Here is a 13749-nt window from a genome sequence, read left to right as displayed (position 1 = left end):
ATCACTTTTAATCTAAAGTGACTAATCCGCGCCAGCAGGGGGAGCTGTCATATTATCCCTCCTTCCCCACTGTACCGTTTTGATGACGTAGCATAAACTAATGAAAATCGCTGTATTTGAGTGGCAGCTGCGAGCGGTAATGGATAACTGTACTGGTCATTCACACTTTTTATTGAGCGCTTTCTTATTAACATGTGTATTTGGGCTATCGCTCGGGACGGAACTGAGCTTTGTGACTTGCGGCTCGGTCGTGAAGCTGTTAAATGTAAAGCACAATGTCAGACTGCACTCTCACGACGTGCGCTACGGCTCCGGTGAGTCAATGTGTTCTTGCTAGTTAGCCAACTGCCAGCGTCTACTAATAGCTAACTATAGCTTGGATACAGAGAAATGGAAAACAGCTTGACTTGATTATATTCTCTCTCTTCTCCATTGTTCTCACTCATGTTTCTGTTTGCCTGACGATGTATTGGTCTCTCTCTGACCTGCCAGGCAGCGGGCAGCAGTCAGTAACAGGCGTGACCACGGTGGAGGACAGTAACAGTTACTGGAGTGTACGGGGCACCAGCGGGGCCCTGTGTCACCGGGGGACTCCTATTAAGTGTGGTCAGACCATCCGCCTCACACATGTCAACACTGGACGCAACCTGCACAGCCATTACTTCTCCTCTCCGCTTTCCTCCAACCAGGTCAAGGGAAACATCATGTTTGTGACCCAAGTGACACCCTATTCCCTATTTAGACCAGGGCCCATATGGCTATAGTTAAAAAGGGCCCATATGGTTCTGGTCAAAAGTAGTGCTCTGGATAGCGCAGGGGTACTCAACTCATACCCTACGAGGTCCGGAGCCTGCTGGTTGTCTGTTCTACCTGATAATTATTTTGCACACAACTGGTGTCACAGGTCTAGATCAGTCCCTGATTAGGGGAAACAATGAAAAAGGGCAGTGGAACTGTCTTCGAGGTCCAGAGTCAAGTTTGAAGGGAATAGGGAATAGGCTGTCATTTGGGGGGAAAGTCTAAGTCAATATTTGTTTATTCTGTTTTGAAACACTTTAGCCTCGCTCACTGTGTGGAGATAAGTGTATCACCATGTATCACCAGAGGTCTGGACCTTCATGGCACAGGAGGTTGTAGGGTGTGTTGTCCTTGATCTGTAACTTCAGGGATGCCCTGCTCTCTGTCCCCCTCAATCACTAACTACAATACTAAAAAGATAGATCATTGTATAATTGTTCATGCTTTCTCTGATCCTCTTTCTCCCTCCCCTGTGCTTTCTCTCCCTCTCCCCCCTCTCTCAGGAGGTGAGTGCGTTTGGTGAGGAGGGAGAGGGGGACCACCTGGATGAGTGGACGGTGCAGTGTGGAGGGGCGGTGTGGCAGCGCGAGGAGGCTGTCCGCTTCCAGCACGCCTCCACCGATGCATTGCTATCCATTACGGGGGAGCAGTATGGCCGGCCCATCCACGGGCAGAGGGAAGTGCACGCCATGACGGGCCCCAGCCAGCACAGCCTGTGGAGGGCCATGGAGGGGGTCTATATGAAGCCCAGTGAAAGCCCACTAGGGAACAAGGACTACAGCCATCCTCTACACACAGAGTTCTGATTCAATCAGACTACAGCTATCCACTACACACAGAATTCTGATCTGACTACAGCCATCCTCTACACACAGAATTCTGATCTGACTACAGCCATCCTCAACACACAGAATTCTGATCTGACTACAGCCATCCTCTACACACAGAATTCTGATCTGACTACAGCCATCCTCTACACACAGAATTCTGATCTGACTACAGCCATCCTCTACACACAGAATTCTGATCTGACTACAGCCATCCTCTACACACAGAATTCTGATCTGACTACAGCCATCCTCTACACACAGAATTCTGATCTGACTACAGCCATCCTCTACACACAGAATTCTGATCTGACTACAGCCATCCTCTACACACAGAATTCTGATCTGACTACAGCCATCCTCTACACACAGAATTCTGATCTGACTACAGCCATCCTCTACACACAGAATTCTGATCTGACTACAGCCATCCTCTACACACAGAATTCTGATCTGACTACAGCCATCCTCTACACACAGAATTCTGATCTGACTACAGCCATCCTCTACACACAGAATTCTGATCTGACTACAGCCATCCTCTACACACAGAATTCTGATCTGACTACAGCCATCCTCTACACACAGAATTCTGATCTGACTACAGCCATCCTCTACACACAGAATTCTGATCTGACTACAGCCATCCTCTACACACAGAATTCTGATCTGACTACAGCCATCCTCTACACACAGAATCAATCAACCTGACCTGGCTCTATATACCATTTTCCTCCCTGTTGTCGCTCTCTCGCCCCCCCCCCCCCACCCAGAGTTGTGATCTCCTCTGGACCCTGTATCCAACCCAACTTAGTTGTCTGCCTACCTGTTTCTTACTCAACTCCCTCTGTTTTGAGGACACTAACACACAGTGGATATAATCTGGGGGTTGCCAGGACAACTACAGAACTCTTTGATCAATCCAATCTCTGTCACCTGACCTCATCAACAGAGACTATTTGATACACTAAACGAATGCTGCTACAAGATGTAGTATATACTATTTTCTATTTCCCCTCCACACACCTCCTCCCAACATGGTACTCTCCCCTCCACACACCACCTCCCAACATGGTACTCTCCCCTCCACACACCTCCTCCCAACATGGTACTCTCCCCTCCACACACCACCTCCCAACATGGTACTCTCCCCTCCACACACCTCCTCCCAACATGGTACTCTCCCCTCCACACACCACCTCCCAACATGGTACTCTCCCCTCCACACACCTCCTCCCAACATGGTACTCTCCCCTCCACACACCACCTCCCAACATGGTACTCTCCCCTCCACACACCACCTCCCAACGTGGTACTCTCCCCTCCACACACCTCCTCCCAACGTGGTACTCTCCCCTCCACACACCTCCTCCCAACGTGGTACTCTCCCCTCCTCCCAACGTGGTACTCTCCCCTCCACACACCACCTCCCAACGTGGTACTCTCCCCTCCACACACCACCTCCCAACGTGGTACTCTCCCCTCCACACACCACCTCCCAACATGGTACTCTCCCCTCCACACACCTCCTCCCAACATGGTACTCTCCCCTCCACACACCACCTCCCAACATGGTACTCTCCCCTCCTCCCAACGTGGTACTCTCCCCTCCACACACCACCTCCCAACATGGTACTCTCCCCTCCACACACCACCTCCCAACATGGTACTCTCCCCTCCACACACCACCTCCCAACGTGGTACTCTCCCCTCCACACACCACCTCCCAACATGGTACTCTCCCCTCCACACACACCTCCCAACGTGGTACTCTCCCCTTCACACACCACCTCCCAACGTGGTACTCTCCCCTCCACACACCACCTCCCAACGTGGTACTCTCCCCTCCACACACCTCCTCCCAACGTGGTACTCTCCCCTCCACACACCTCCTCCCAACGTAGTACTCTCCCCTCCACACACCACCTCCCAACGTGGTACTCTCCCCTCCACACACCTCCCAACGTAGTACTCTCCCCTCCACACACCTCCCAACGTGGTACTCTCCCCTCCACACACCTCCTCCCAACGTGGTACTCTCCCCTCCACACACCTCCTCCCAACGTGGTACTCTCCCCTCCTCCCAACGTGGTACTCTCCCCTCCTCCCAACGTGGTACTCTCCCCTCCACACACCTCCCAACGTGGTACTCTCCCCTCCACACACCACCTCCCAACGTGGTACTCTCCCCTCCACACACCTCCTCCCAACGTAGTACTCTCCCCTCCACACACCTCCTCCCAACGTAGTACTCTCCCCTCCACACACCACCTCCCAACGTGGTACTCTCCCCTCCACACACCACCTCCCAACGTGGTACTCTCCCCTCCACACACCTCCTCCCAACGTGGTACTCTCCCCTCCACACACCTCCTCCCAACGTGGTACTCTCCCCTCCACACACCTCCTCCCAACGTGGTACTCTCCCCTCCACACACCTCCCAACGTGGTACTCTCCCCTCCACACACCACCTCCCAACGTGGTACTCTCCCCTCCACACACCTCCTCCCAACGTAGTACTCTCCCCTCCACACACCTCCTCCCAACGTAGTACTCTCCCCTCCACACACCACCTCCCAACGTGGTACTCTCCCCTCCACACACCACCTCCCAACGTGGTACTCTCCCCTCCACACACCTCCTCCCAACGTAGTACTCTCCCCTCCACACACCTCCTCCCAACGTAGTACTCTCCCCTCCACACACCACCTCCCAACGTGGTACTCTCCCCTCCACACACCTCCCAACGTGGTACTCTCCCCTCCACACACCACCTCCCAACGTGGTACTCTCCCCTCCACACACCTCCTCCCAACGTAGTACTCTCCCCTCCACACACCTCCCAACGTAGTACTCTCCCCTCCACACACCTCCCAACGTGGTACTCTCCCCTCCACACACCTCCTCCCAACGTAGTACTCTCCCCTCCACACACCTCCCAACGTGGTACTCTCCCCTCCACACACCACCTCCCAACGTGGTACTCTCCCCTCCACACACCTCCTCCCAACGTGGTACTCTCCCCTCCACACACCTCCTCCCAACGTGGTACTCTCCCCTCCACACACCTCCTCCCAACGTGGTACTCTCCCCTCCACACACCTCCCAACGTGGTACTCTCCCCTCCACACACCACCTCCCAACGTGGTACTCTCCCCTCCACACACCTCCTCCCAACGTAGTACTCTCCCCTCCACACACCTCCTCCCAACGTGGTACTCTCCCCTCCACACACCACCTCCCAACGTGGTACTCTCCCCTCCACACACCACCTCCCAACGTAGTACTCTCCCCTCCACACACCACCTCCCAACGTGGTACTCTCCCCTCCACACACCACCTCCCAACGTGGTACTCTCCCCTCCACACACCTCCTCCCAACGTAGTACTCTCCCCTCCACACACCTCCCAACGTAGTACTCTCCCCTCCACACACCTCCCAACGTGGTACTCTCCCCTCCACACACCACCTCCCAACGTGGTACTCTCCCCTCCACACACCTCCTCCCAACGTAGTACTCTCCCCTCCACACACCTCCCAACGTGGTACTCTCCCCTCCACACACCACCTCCCAACGTGGTACTCTCCCCTCCACACACCACCTCCCAACGTGGTACTCTCCCCTCCACACACCACCTCCCAACGTGGTACTCTCCCCTCCACACACCACCTCCCAACGTAGTACTCTCCCCTCCACACACCTCCTCCCAACGTGGTACTCTCCCCTCCACACACCTCCTCCCAACGTGGTACTCTCCCCTCCACACACCTCCTCCCAACGTGGTACTCTCCCCTCCACACACCTCCTCCCAACGTGGTACTCTCCCCTCCACACACCACCTCCCAACGTGGTACTCTCTCCTCCCAACGTGGTACTTCACCATAGACATGTAAATGTATGTGAGACACCAGAACAAAAACAGCTAGTGATTTTATTGTTCTGTATGTCAGAGGTGCTACTCGGCCATTTTGCTAGTGCCTCTAAGATGGTGCGCCGCCCCATGTCTGACTGGTTATAGAATAGGGTAAATATGACTTTATTGGTCCCCTCTTATGATCAACAACAGACTACGGTCCATATCTATTCTGTAGGTTTGTGTTGATTGTGCACAAAAACGCTAAATAGAGGCCAGAATGCTTATTTCAAGAAACAAGTCTTGTGCGTCTACAAACGTACTTAAAATAACAGCCTTGTTACGGTGCCTGTATTACATGATCGATTTCTCTACTATTCAAACTAGTGTAGTTGTATTAATAAAGAGGAGCAGTTTGAACCCTTTTAAAGAAACATTTTAATCCTAGCACACTGCCTATCCCCACAATTCTCTTCTTCACCATGAACAAGTACTGTTTCTTTGTTTGACTTGCTTTCAGTTTAAGTCCATACAGTATTACATATCCCTTCCATTGACTAAGCTGAAACATGAAGTGTACCATAATTCTCTGTCCACTACAGTATTATGTCACAGTCAGTGGTAGGAGTCGATTCCATTCAGGAAATTCAGAACCTGAATCATAATTCCAATTGAAGAACGGAAAGGAACGTCCCCGTTGAAAACGAAAGGCACTTTTTGAGTCTAGAATTTCTCAATTCACCTTCTAGAACTAACAGAATTAGATTGGAATTGACCCCAGCCACGCTGTCATTGTCCCAGGCGTTGACAGCTACAGCCTGTCTGGTCTGACATGGGTCTTACAAAGTGTTTTCTATCAGCTGTCTGAGGGTTCATTTCAACACAAAGGTTTGTTTTCACAAGACTTGAACATGATTGTAATAGATACCTCAGATTAAATGGATGTTTTGTGCTAACCAGTGTTATGTTCTCTGTCTGTCCTTGGTTGATGACGTAACTCGTTTGTATAGTCAAGTCAGGAAAGGTCTTCTCTCTTCAGATTTCTACCCTCTTCATCAATGGCTCTTAATACTTTTTTATTACAGAGACATAACACTTAGTGATGCTCCAGAGATTTTGTATAATTTCAGCCCGAAGTTTTGAAAGTAGTGCTCATGTCACCAGCCAAAACGGGTCCCTGAAAATTGTGCACAGTTTGTCAAATGAAGAGAAATGACAGATAAAATGTACTCATCGGCCATTGGACATAAACATTATACAACAAGTTGGAAATCACAAATTCAACAATGAGTGGTTTGGGAGGAAGCGAGCACAACATAACCAGGTGAGTCCAAAAATATTTTGTATGTGCTGCATAAATGATGTAATATGCCAGGGACATTTCTCTACAACAGGCTATAGGCTTCATGTGCACGAGCACCACCAAGTCAGAACAGTAGGTCAAATTAAGAGGAGATAACAGACCAAATTATTAGCGTGAGGCAGATGGGCTACTAACAGCTTCTACACAACATACACTTAGTATTACTTTCTTAGCTACGGTATACTTACAGTGGCTTGCGAAAGTATACACCCCCCTTGGCATTTTTCCTATTTTGTTGCATTACAACCAACATGTAATTTAAATATATTTTTATTTGGATTTCATGTAATGGACATACACAAAATAGTCCAAATTGGTGAAGTGAAATTAAAAAATAACTTGTTTCAAAAAATTCTACAAAATAAGAAAAGGAAAAGTGGTGGGTGCATATGTGTTCACCCCCTAAATAAGATTTGGTGCAACCAATTACCTTCAGGAGTCACATAATTAGTTAAATAAAGTCCACCTGTGTGCAATCTAAGTGTCACATGATCTGTCACATGATCTCAGTATATACAGTGGGGAGAACAAGTATTTGATACACTGCCGATTTTGTAGGTTTTCCTACTTACAAAGCATGTAGAGGTCTGTCATTTTTTATCATAGGTACACTTCAACTGTGAGAGACGGAATCTAAAACAAAAGTCCAGAAAATCACATTGTATGATTTTTAAGTAATTCATTTGCATTTTATTGCATGACATAAGTAGTTGAACACCTACCAACCAGTAAGAATTCCGTCTCTCACAGACCTGTTAGTTTTTCTTTAAGAAGCCCTCCTGTGACCCCACTCATTACCTGTATTAACTGCACCTGTTTGAACTCGTTACCTGTACAAAAGACACCTGTCCACACACTCAATCAAACAGACTCCAACCTCTCCACAATGGCCAAGACCAGAGACCTGTGTAAGGACATCAGGGATTAAATTGTAGACCTGCACAAGGCTGGGATGGGCTACAGGACAATAGGCAAGCAGCTTGGTGAGAAGCCAACTGTTGGCGCAATTATTAGAAAATGGAAGAAGTTCAAGATGACGGTCAATCACCCTCGGTCTGGGGCTCCATGCAAGATCTCACCTCGTGGGGCATCAATGATCATGAGGAAGGCGAGGGATCAGCCCAGAACTACACGGCAGGACCTGGTCAATGACCTGAAGAGAGCTGGGACCACAGTCTCAAAGAAAACCATTAGTAACACACTACGCCGTCATGGATTAAAATCCTGCAGCGCACGCAAGGTCCCCCTGCTCAAGCCAGCGCATGTCTAGGCCCGTCTGAAGGTTGCCAATGACCATCTGGATGATCCAGAGGAGGAATGGGAGAAGGTCATGTGGTCTGATGAGACAAAAATAGAGCTTTTTGGTCTAAACTCCACTCGCCGTGTTTGGAGGAAGAAGAAGGATGAGTACAACCCCAAGAACACCATCCCAACCGTGAAGCATGGAGGTGGAAACATCATTCTTTGGGGATGCTTTTCTGCAAAGGGGACAGGACGACTGCACCGTATTGAGGGGAGGATGGATGGGGCCATGTATCGCAAGATCTTGGCCAACAACCTCCTTCCCTCAGTAAGAGCATTGAAGATGGGTCGTGGCTGGGTCTTCCAGCATGACAACGACCCGAAACACACAGCCAGGGCAACTAAGGAGTGGCTCCGTAAGAAGCATCTCAAGGTCCTGGAGTGGCCTAGCCAGTCTCCAGACCTGAACCCAATAGAAAATCTTTGGAGGGAGCTGAAAGTCCGTATTGCCCAGCGACAGCCCCGAAACCTGAAGGATCTGGAGAAGGTCTGTATGGAGGAGTGGGCCAAAATCCCTGCTGCAGTGTGTGCAAACCTGGTCAAGAACTACAGGAAACGTATGATCTCTGTAATTGCAAACAAAGGTTTCTGTACCAAATATTAAGTTCTGCTTTTCTGATGTATCAAATACTTATGTCATGCAATTAAATGCAAATTAATTACTTAAAAATCATACAATGTGATTTTCTGGATTTTTGTTTTAGATTCCGTCTCTCACAGTTGAAGTGTACCGATGATAAAAATTACAGACCTCTACATGCTTTGTAAGTAGGAAAACCTGCAAAATCGGCAGTGTATCAAATACTTGTTCTCCCCACTGTATACACCTGTTCTGAAAGGCCCCAGAGTCTGCAACACCACTAAGCAAGGGGCACCACCAAGCAAGCGGCACTATGAAGACCAAGGAGCATTCTAAACAGGTCTGGGACAAAGTTGTGGAGAAGTACAGATCAGGGTTGGGTTATAAAAAAATATATGGAACTTTGAACAGCCCACGGAGCACCATTAAATCCATTATTAAAAAATGGAAAGAATACGGTACCACAACAAACCTGCCAAGAGAGGGCCGTCCACCAAAACTCACAGACCAGGCAAGGAGGGCATTAATCAGAGGGGCAATCAAGAGACCAAAGATAACCCTGAAGGAGCTACAAAGCTCCACAGTGGAGATTGGAGTATCTGTCCATAGGACCACTTTAAGCCGTATACCCCACAGAGCTGGGCTTTACGGAAGAGTGGCCAGAAAAAAACATTTGGTGTTCGCCAAAAGGCATGTGGGAGACTCCCCAAACATATGGAAGAAGGTACTCTGGTCAGATGAGACTAAAAATGGCTATTTGGCCATTAAGGAAAACGCTATATCTGGTGCAAACCCAACACCTCTCATCACCCCGAGAATACCATACCAATGTTTTTCATTGGCAGGGACTGGGAAACTGGTCAGAATTGAAGGAATGATGGATGGCGCTAAAAGCAGGGAAATTCTTGAGGGGAACCTGTTTCAGTCTTCAAGAGATTTAAGACTGGGACGGAGGTTCACCTTCCAGCAGGACAATGACCCTAAGCATTCTGCTAAAGCAACACTCGAGTGGTTTAAGGGGAAACATTTAAATGTCTTGGAATGGCCTAGTCAAAGCCCAGACCTCAATCTAATTGTGAATCTGTGGTATGACTGCTGTACACCAGCGAAATGCATCCAACTTGAAGGATCTGGGGCAGTTTTGCCTTGAGGAATGGGCAAAAATCCAAGTGGCTAGATGTGCTTTTGTTGTAAAAGGTGGCTCTACAAAGTATTGACTTTGGGGAGGATGAATAGTTATGCACGCTCAAGTTTTCTTTTTGGGGGTTCTTATTTGTTGTTTGTTTCACAAAAAATATATTTTGCATCTTCAAAGTGGTAGGCATGTTGTGTAAATCAACTGATACAAACCCCCCAAAAATCTATTGGAATTCCAGGTTGTAAGGCAACAAAATAGGAAAAATGCCACGGGGGGTGAATACTTTCGCGAGCCACTGTATTTATACTGTAGCTAAGAAAGTAATACTAAGTGTATGTTGTGTAAAAGCTGTTAGTAGCCCATCTGCCTCACGCTAATAATTTGGTCTGTTATCCCCTGTTAATTTGACCTACTGTTCTGACTTGGTGGTGCTCGTGCACATGCAGCCTATAGCCTGTTGTAGAGAAATGTAATCATCGAATATTGTAAGAGCTTTCATTGTCTGCTTATATGTCCCTTTATTTATCCTACGGTTCTGAACTTGGTGTACAGGGAGAACACTGTACAGGGAGAACACTGTACAGGGAGAACTCTGTCGCTGCACATTTGAAAAGTGCAGAACAAATATTTATGTTGACTACATCCGTGCTCACTCATTAATGTCTTAATCCAAATTACGAATTGCCTCTTATCTGCTCGTTGTTCCCTTATGCCATAGTTTGTACATGTCAGTTGTCAGGAGAAACCACAAGTCAGCCACATCAGCTATGTTTTTTTTTTAAAGCAGTAAATGGGGCTGTATGAACTGTTTCGCTGCCAGACAAGGTTTCGCTGATAACCAAGTGTAGCAGTGGTAAGGTGTCGGGACTGCTGCTAGGACTCTGCTGTTGGGACAGCTTTATGTCGGCCCTAACAGTTTGTGTGCAACGTTTGTCACCGTTATAGTGACATGAATGTATTGTTTAGTGTTGTGTTGTGGCTTTGGTGGGATATTATTATTTTTATATGTATTTTTTTGCACCTCCAAGATTTACATCGCCGCTGGTTACAGCCTTATTCCAAAATGGATGAAACAAATTTTCCCCCTTTCATCATTCTACACACAATACCCCATAATGACAAGTGTAAACAGGTTTATCATTTTTTTTATACAGAAATACTTTATTTACATAAGTATTCAGACCCTTTGCTATGAAACTCGAAATTGACCTCCGGTGCATCCTGTTTCCATTGATCATCTTTGAGATGTTTCTACAACTTGATTGGAGTCAACCTGCCAGAGCCCTGAAAAATGACCTCCAGCAGGCCACAAATGTGCATGTGTCTGCTCAAACGGTCAGAAACAGACTCCATGAGGGTGGTATGAGGGCCTGACGTCCACAGGTGGGGGTTGTGCTTACAGCCCAACACCATGCAGGACGTTTGGCATTTGCCAGAGAACACCAAGATTGGCAAATTCTCTACTGGCGCCCTGTGCTCTTCACAGATGAAAGCAGGTTCACACTGAGCACATGAGCACATGTGACAGAGTCTGGAGACGCCGTGGAAAACGTTCTGCTGCCTGCAACATCCTCCAGCATGACCAGTTTGGCGGTGGGTCAGTCATGGTGTGGGGTGGCATTTCTTTGTGGGGCCGCACAGCCCTCCATGTGCTCGCCAGAGGTAGCCTGACTTCCATTAGGTACCAAGATGAGATCCTCAGACCCCTTGTGAGACCATATGCTGACACATGCACATTTGTGGCCTGCTGGAGGTCATTTTGCAGGGCTCTGGCAGTGCACCTCCTTGCACAAAGGCGGAGGTAGCGGTCCTGCTGCTGGGTTGTTGCCCTCCTACGGCCTCCTTCACGTCTCCTGATGTACTGGCCTGTCTTCTGGTAGCGCCTCCATGCTCTGGACACTACGCTGACAGACACAGCAAATCTTTTTGCCACAGCTCGCATTGATGTGCCATCCTGGATGAACTGCACTACCTGAGCCACTTGTGTGGGTTGTAGACTCCGTCTCATTCTACCACTAGAGTGAAAGCACCACCAGCATTCAAAAGTGACCAAAACATCAGCCAGGAAGCATAGGAACTGAGAAGTGGTCTGTGGTCACCACCTGCAGAACCATTCCTTTTTGGGGGGTGTCTTACTAATTGCCTATAATTTCCACCTTTTGTCTATTCCATTTGCACAACAGCATGTGAAATTTATTGTCAATCAGTGTTGCTTCCTAAGTGGACAGTTTGATTTCACAGAAGTGTGATTGACTTGGAGTTACATTGTGTTGTTTAAGTGTTCCCTTTATTTTTTGAGCAGAGTAAATAAGAATTTATTCTTAACTGACTTGCCTGGTTAAATTAAGGTTACTTTTAAAAAATATATATAATAACTTGGAAAGGCACATACCTGTCTATATAAAGGTCCAACAGTTGACAGTGCATGCCAGAGCAAAAAACAAGCCATGAGGTCGAAGGAATTCTCAGAGACAGGATTATGTCGAGGCACAGATCTGGGGGAGGGTACCAAAACATTTCTGCAGCATTGAAGGTCCCCAAGAACACAGTTGTCTCCATCATTCTGACAGAGCTCCAGAGTTCCTCTGTGGAGATGGGATAACCTTCCAGAAGGACAATCATCTCTGCAGCACTCCACCAATCAGGCCTTCATGGTAGAGTGGCCAGACCGAAGCCACTCCTCACTAAAAGGAACATGACAGCCAGCTTGGAGTTTGCCAAAAGGCACCTAAAGGATTCTTAGATCATGAGAAACAAGATTCTCTGGCCTGATGAAACCAAGAATGCCAAGCGCCACCTCTGGAGGAAACCAGACACCGCAACTTGCACCTTAATCTTCTGCACATTCTACCATTCCAGTGTTTAATTGCTAAATTGTAATTACTTCGCCACCATGGCCTATTTATTGCCTTACCTCCCTTATCCTGCCTAATTTGCACATGCTGTATATAGATTTTTTATACTGTATTATTGATTGTATGTTTGTTTATTCCATGTGTAACTATGTGTTGTTGCATGTGTCAAACTGCTTTGCTTTATCTTGGCCAGGTCGCAGTTGCAAATATGAACTTGTTATCAACTAGCCTACCTGGTTAAATAAAGAATGCCAAGCGTCACGTCTGGAGGAAACCTGGCACCATCCCTACGGTGAAGCATGGTGGTGGCAACATTATGCTGTGGGGATGTTTTTCAGTGGAAGAGACTGGGAGACTAGTCAGGATCAAAGGGAAAGATGAACGGAGCAAAGTACAGAGAGATCCTTGATGAAAACCTGCTCCAGAGCGCTCAGGACATCAGACTGTGGCGAACATTTACCTTCCAGCAGGACAACAACCCTAAGCACACAGCCAAGACAATGCAGGAGTGGCTTTGGACAAGTCTCTGAATGTCCTTGAGTGGCCAAGCCAGAGCTCAGACTTGAACTGGATCTGGAGAGACCTGAAAATTGAAGAAGAAGAATGGGAGAAATTCCCCAAATACAGGTGTGCCAAGCTCGTAGCGTCATATCCAGGAAGACTTGAAGCTGTAATCGCTGCAAAGGTGCTTCAACAAAGTACTGACTAAAGGGTATGAATACTTACGTAAATATAACATTTCAGGTTTTTCCTTTTTCAATACATTTGCAAAAAATTCTAAAAACCTATTTTTGCTTTGGCATTATGGGATATTGTGTGTTGATTGATGTGGAAAAACAAACAATTTAATCCATTTTAGAATAGGGCTGTAACGTAACAAAATGTGGAAAAAGTCAAGGGGTCTGAATACTTTCTGAAAAATGGCCAGATGAAAGCTGGTAGCCATAGCCTTTCCACACAACACTTAAGCCCCGTTTATACCCGGTGCCCTTTGTCCTGATTGTGTCCACATTCTGCTAGTGCCCACAAG

The 13749-nt window shown here is 47.7% G+C and overlaps 1 protein-coding gene across 1 annotated transcript; it reads left to right on the top strand.

Moving 5' to 3' along the window:
• The first annotated feature begins 60 nt into the window (after positions 1 to 60).
• Positions 61 to 6437, top strand: sdf2 (stromal cell-derived factor 2). The gene is made up of 3 exons (XM_055935618.1): positions 61 to 314; positions 493 to 689; positions 1302 to 6437. Exons 1-3 carry the CDS (start codon positions 101 to 103, stop codon positions 1602 to 1604), a joined length of 714 nt encoding a protein of 237 aa, XP_055791593.1. The 5' UTR covers positions 61 to 100; the 3' UTR covers positions 1605 to 6437.
• Positions 6438 to 13749: the final 7312 nt, after the last annotated feature.

The sequence above is a fragment of the Salvelinus fontinalis genome, chromosome 10 (genome assembly GCF_029448725.1).
Source record: "Salvelinus fontinalis isolate EN_2023a chromosome 10, ASM2944872v1, whole genome shotgun sequence".
Lineage (NCBI taxonomy): Eukaryota > Metazoa > Chordata > Actinopteri > Salmoniformes > Salmonidae > Salvelinus > Salvelinus fontinalis.
The sequence above is the reverse complement of the archived record's forward strand: the minus strand, read 5'-3'. Positions and strand labels throughout refer to the sequence as shown.

Bases quoted from the DNA above. Each gene is read 5' to 3' on its own strand.
- sdf2 (XM_055935618.1), top strand. From the start codon at position 101: ATGAAAATCGCTGTATTTGAGTGGCAGCTGCGAGCGGTAATGGATAAC. The intron at 315-492 runs GTGAGTCAATGT...CTGACCTGCCAG, and splicing joins CGACGTGCGCTACGGCTCCG to GCAGCGGGCAGCAGTCAGTA. The intron at 690-1,301 runs GTCAAGGGAAAC...CCCCTCTCTCAG, and splicing joins CTCCGCTTTCCTCCAACCAG to GAGGTGAGTGCGTTTGGTGA.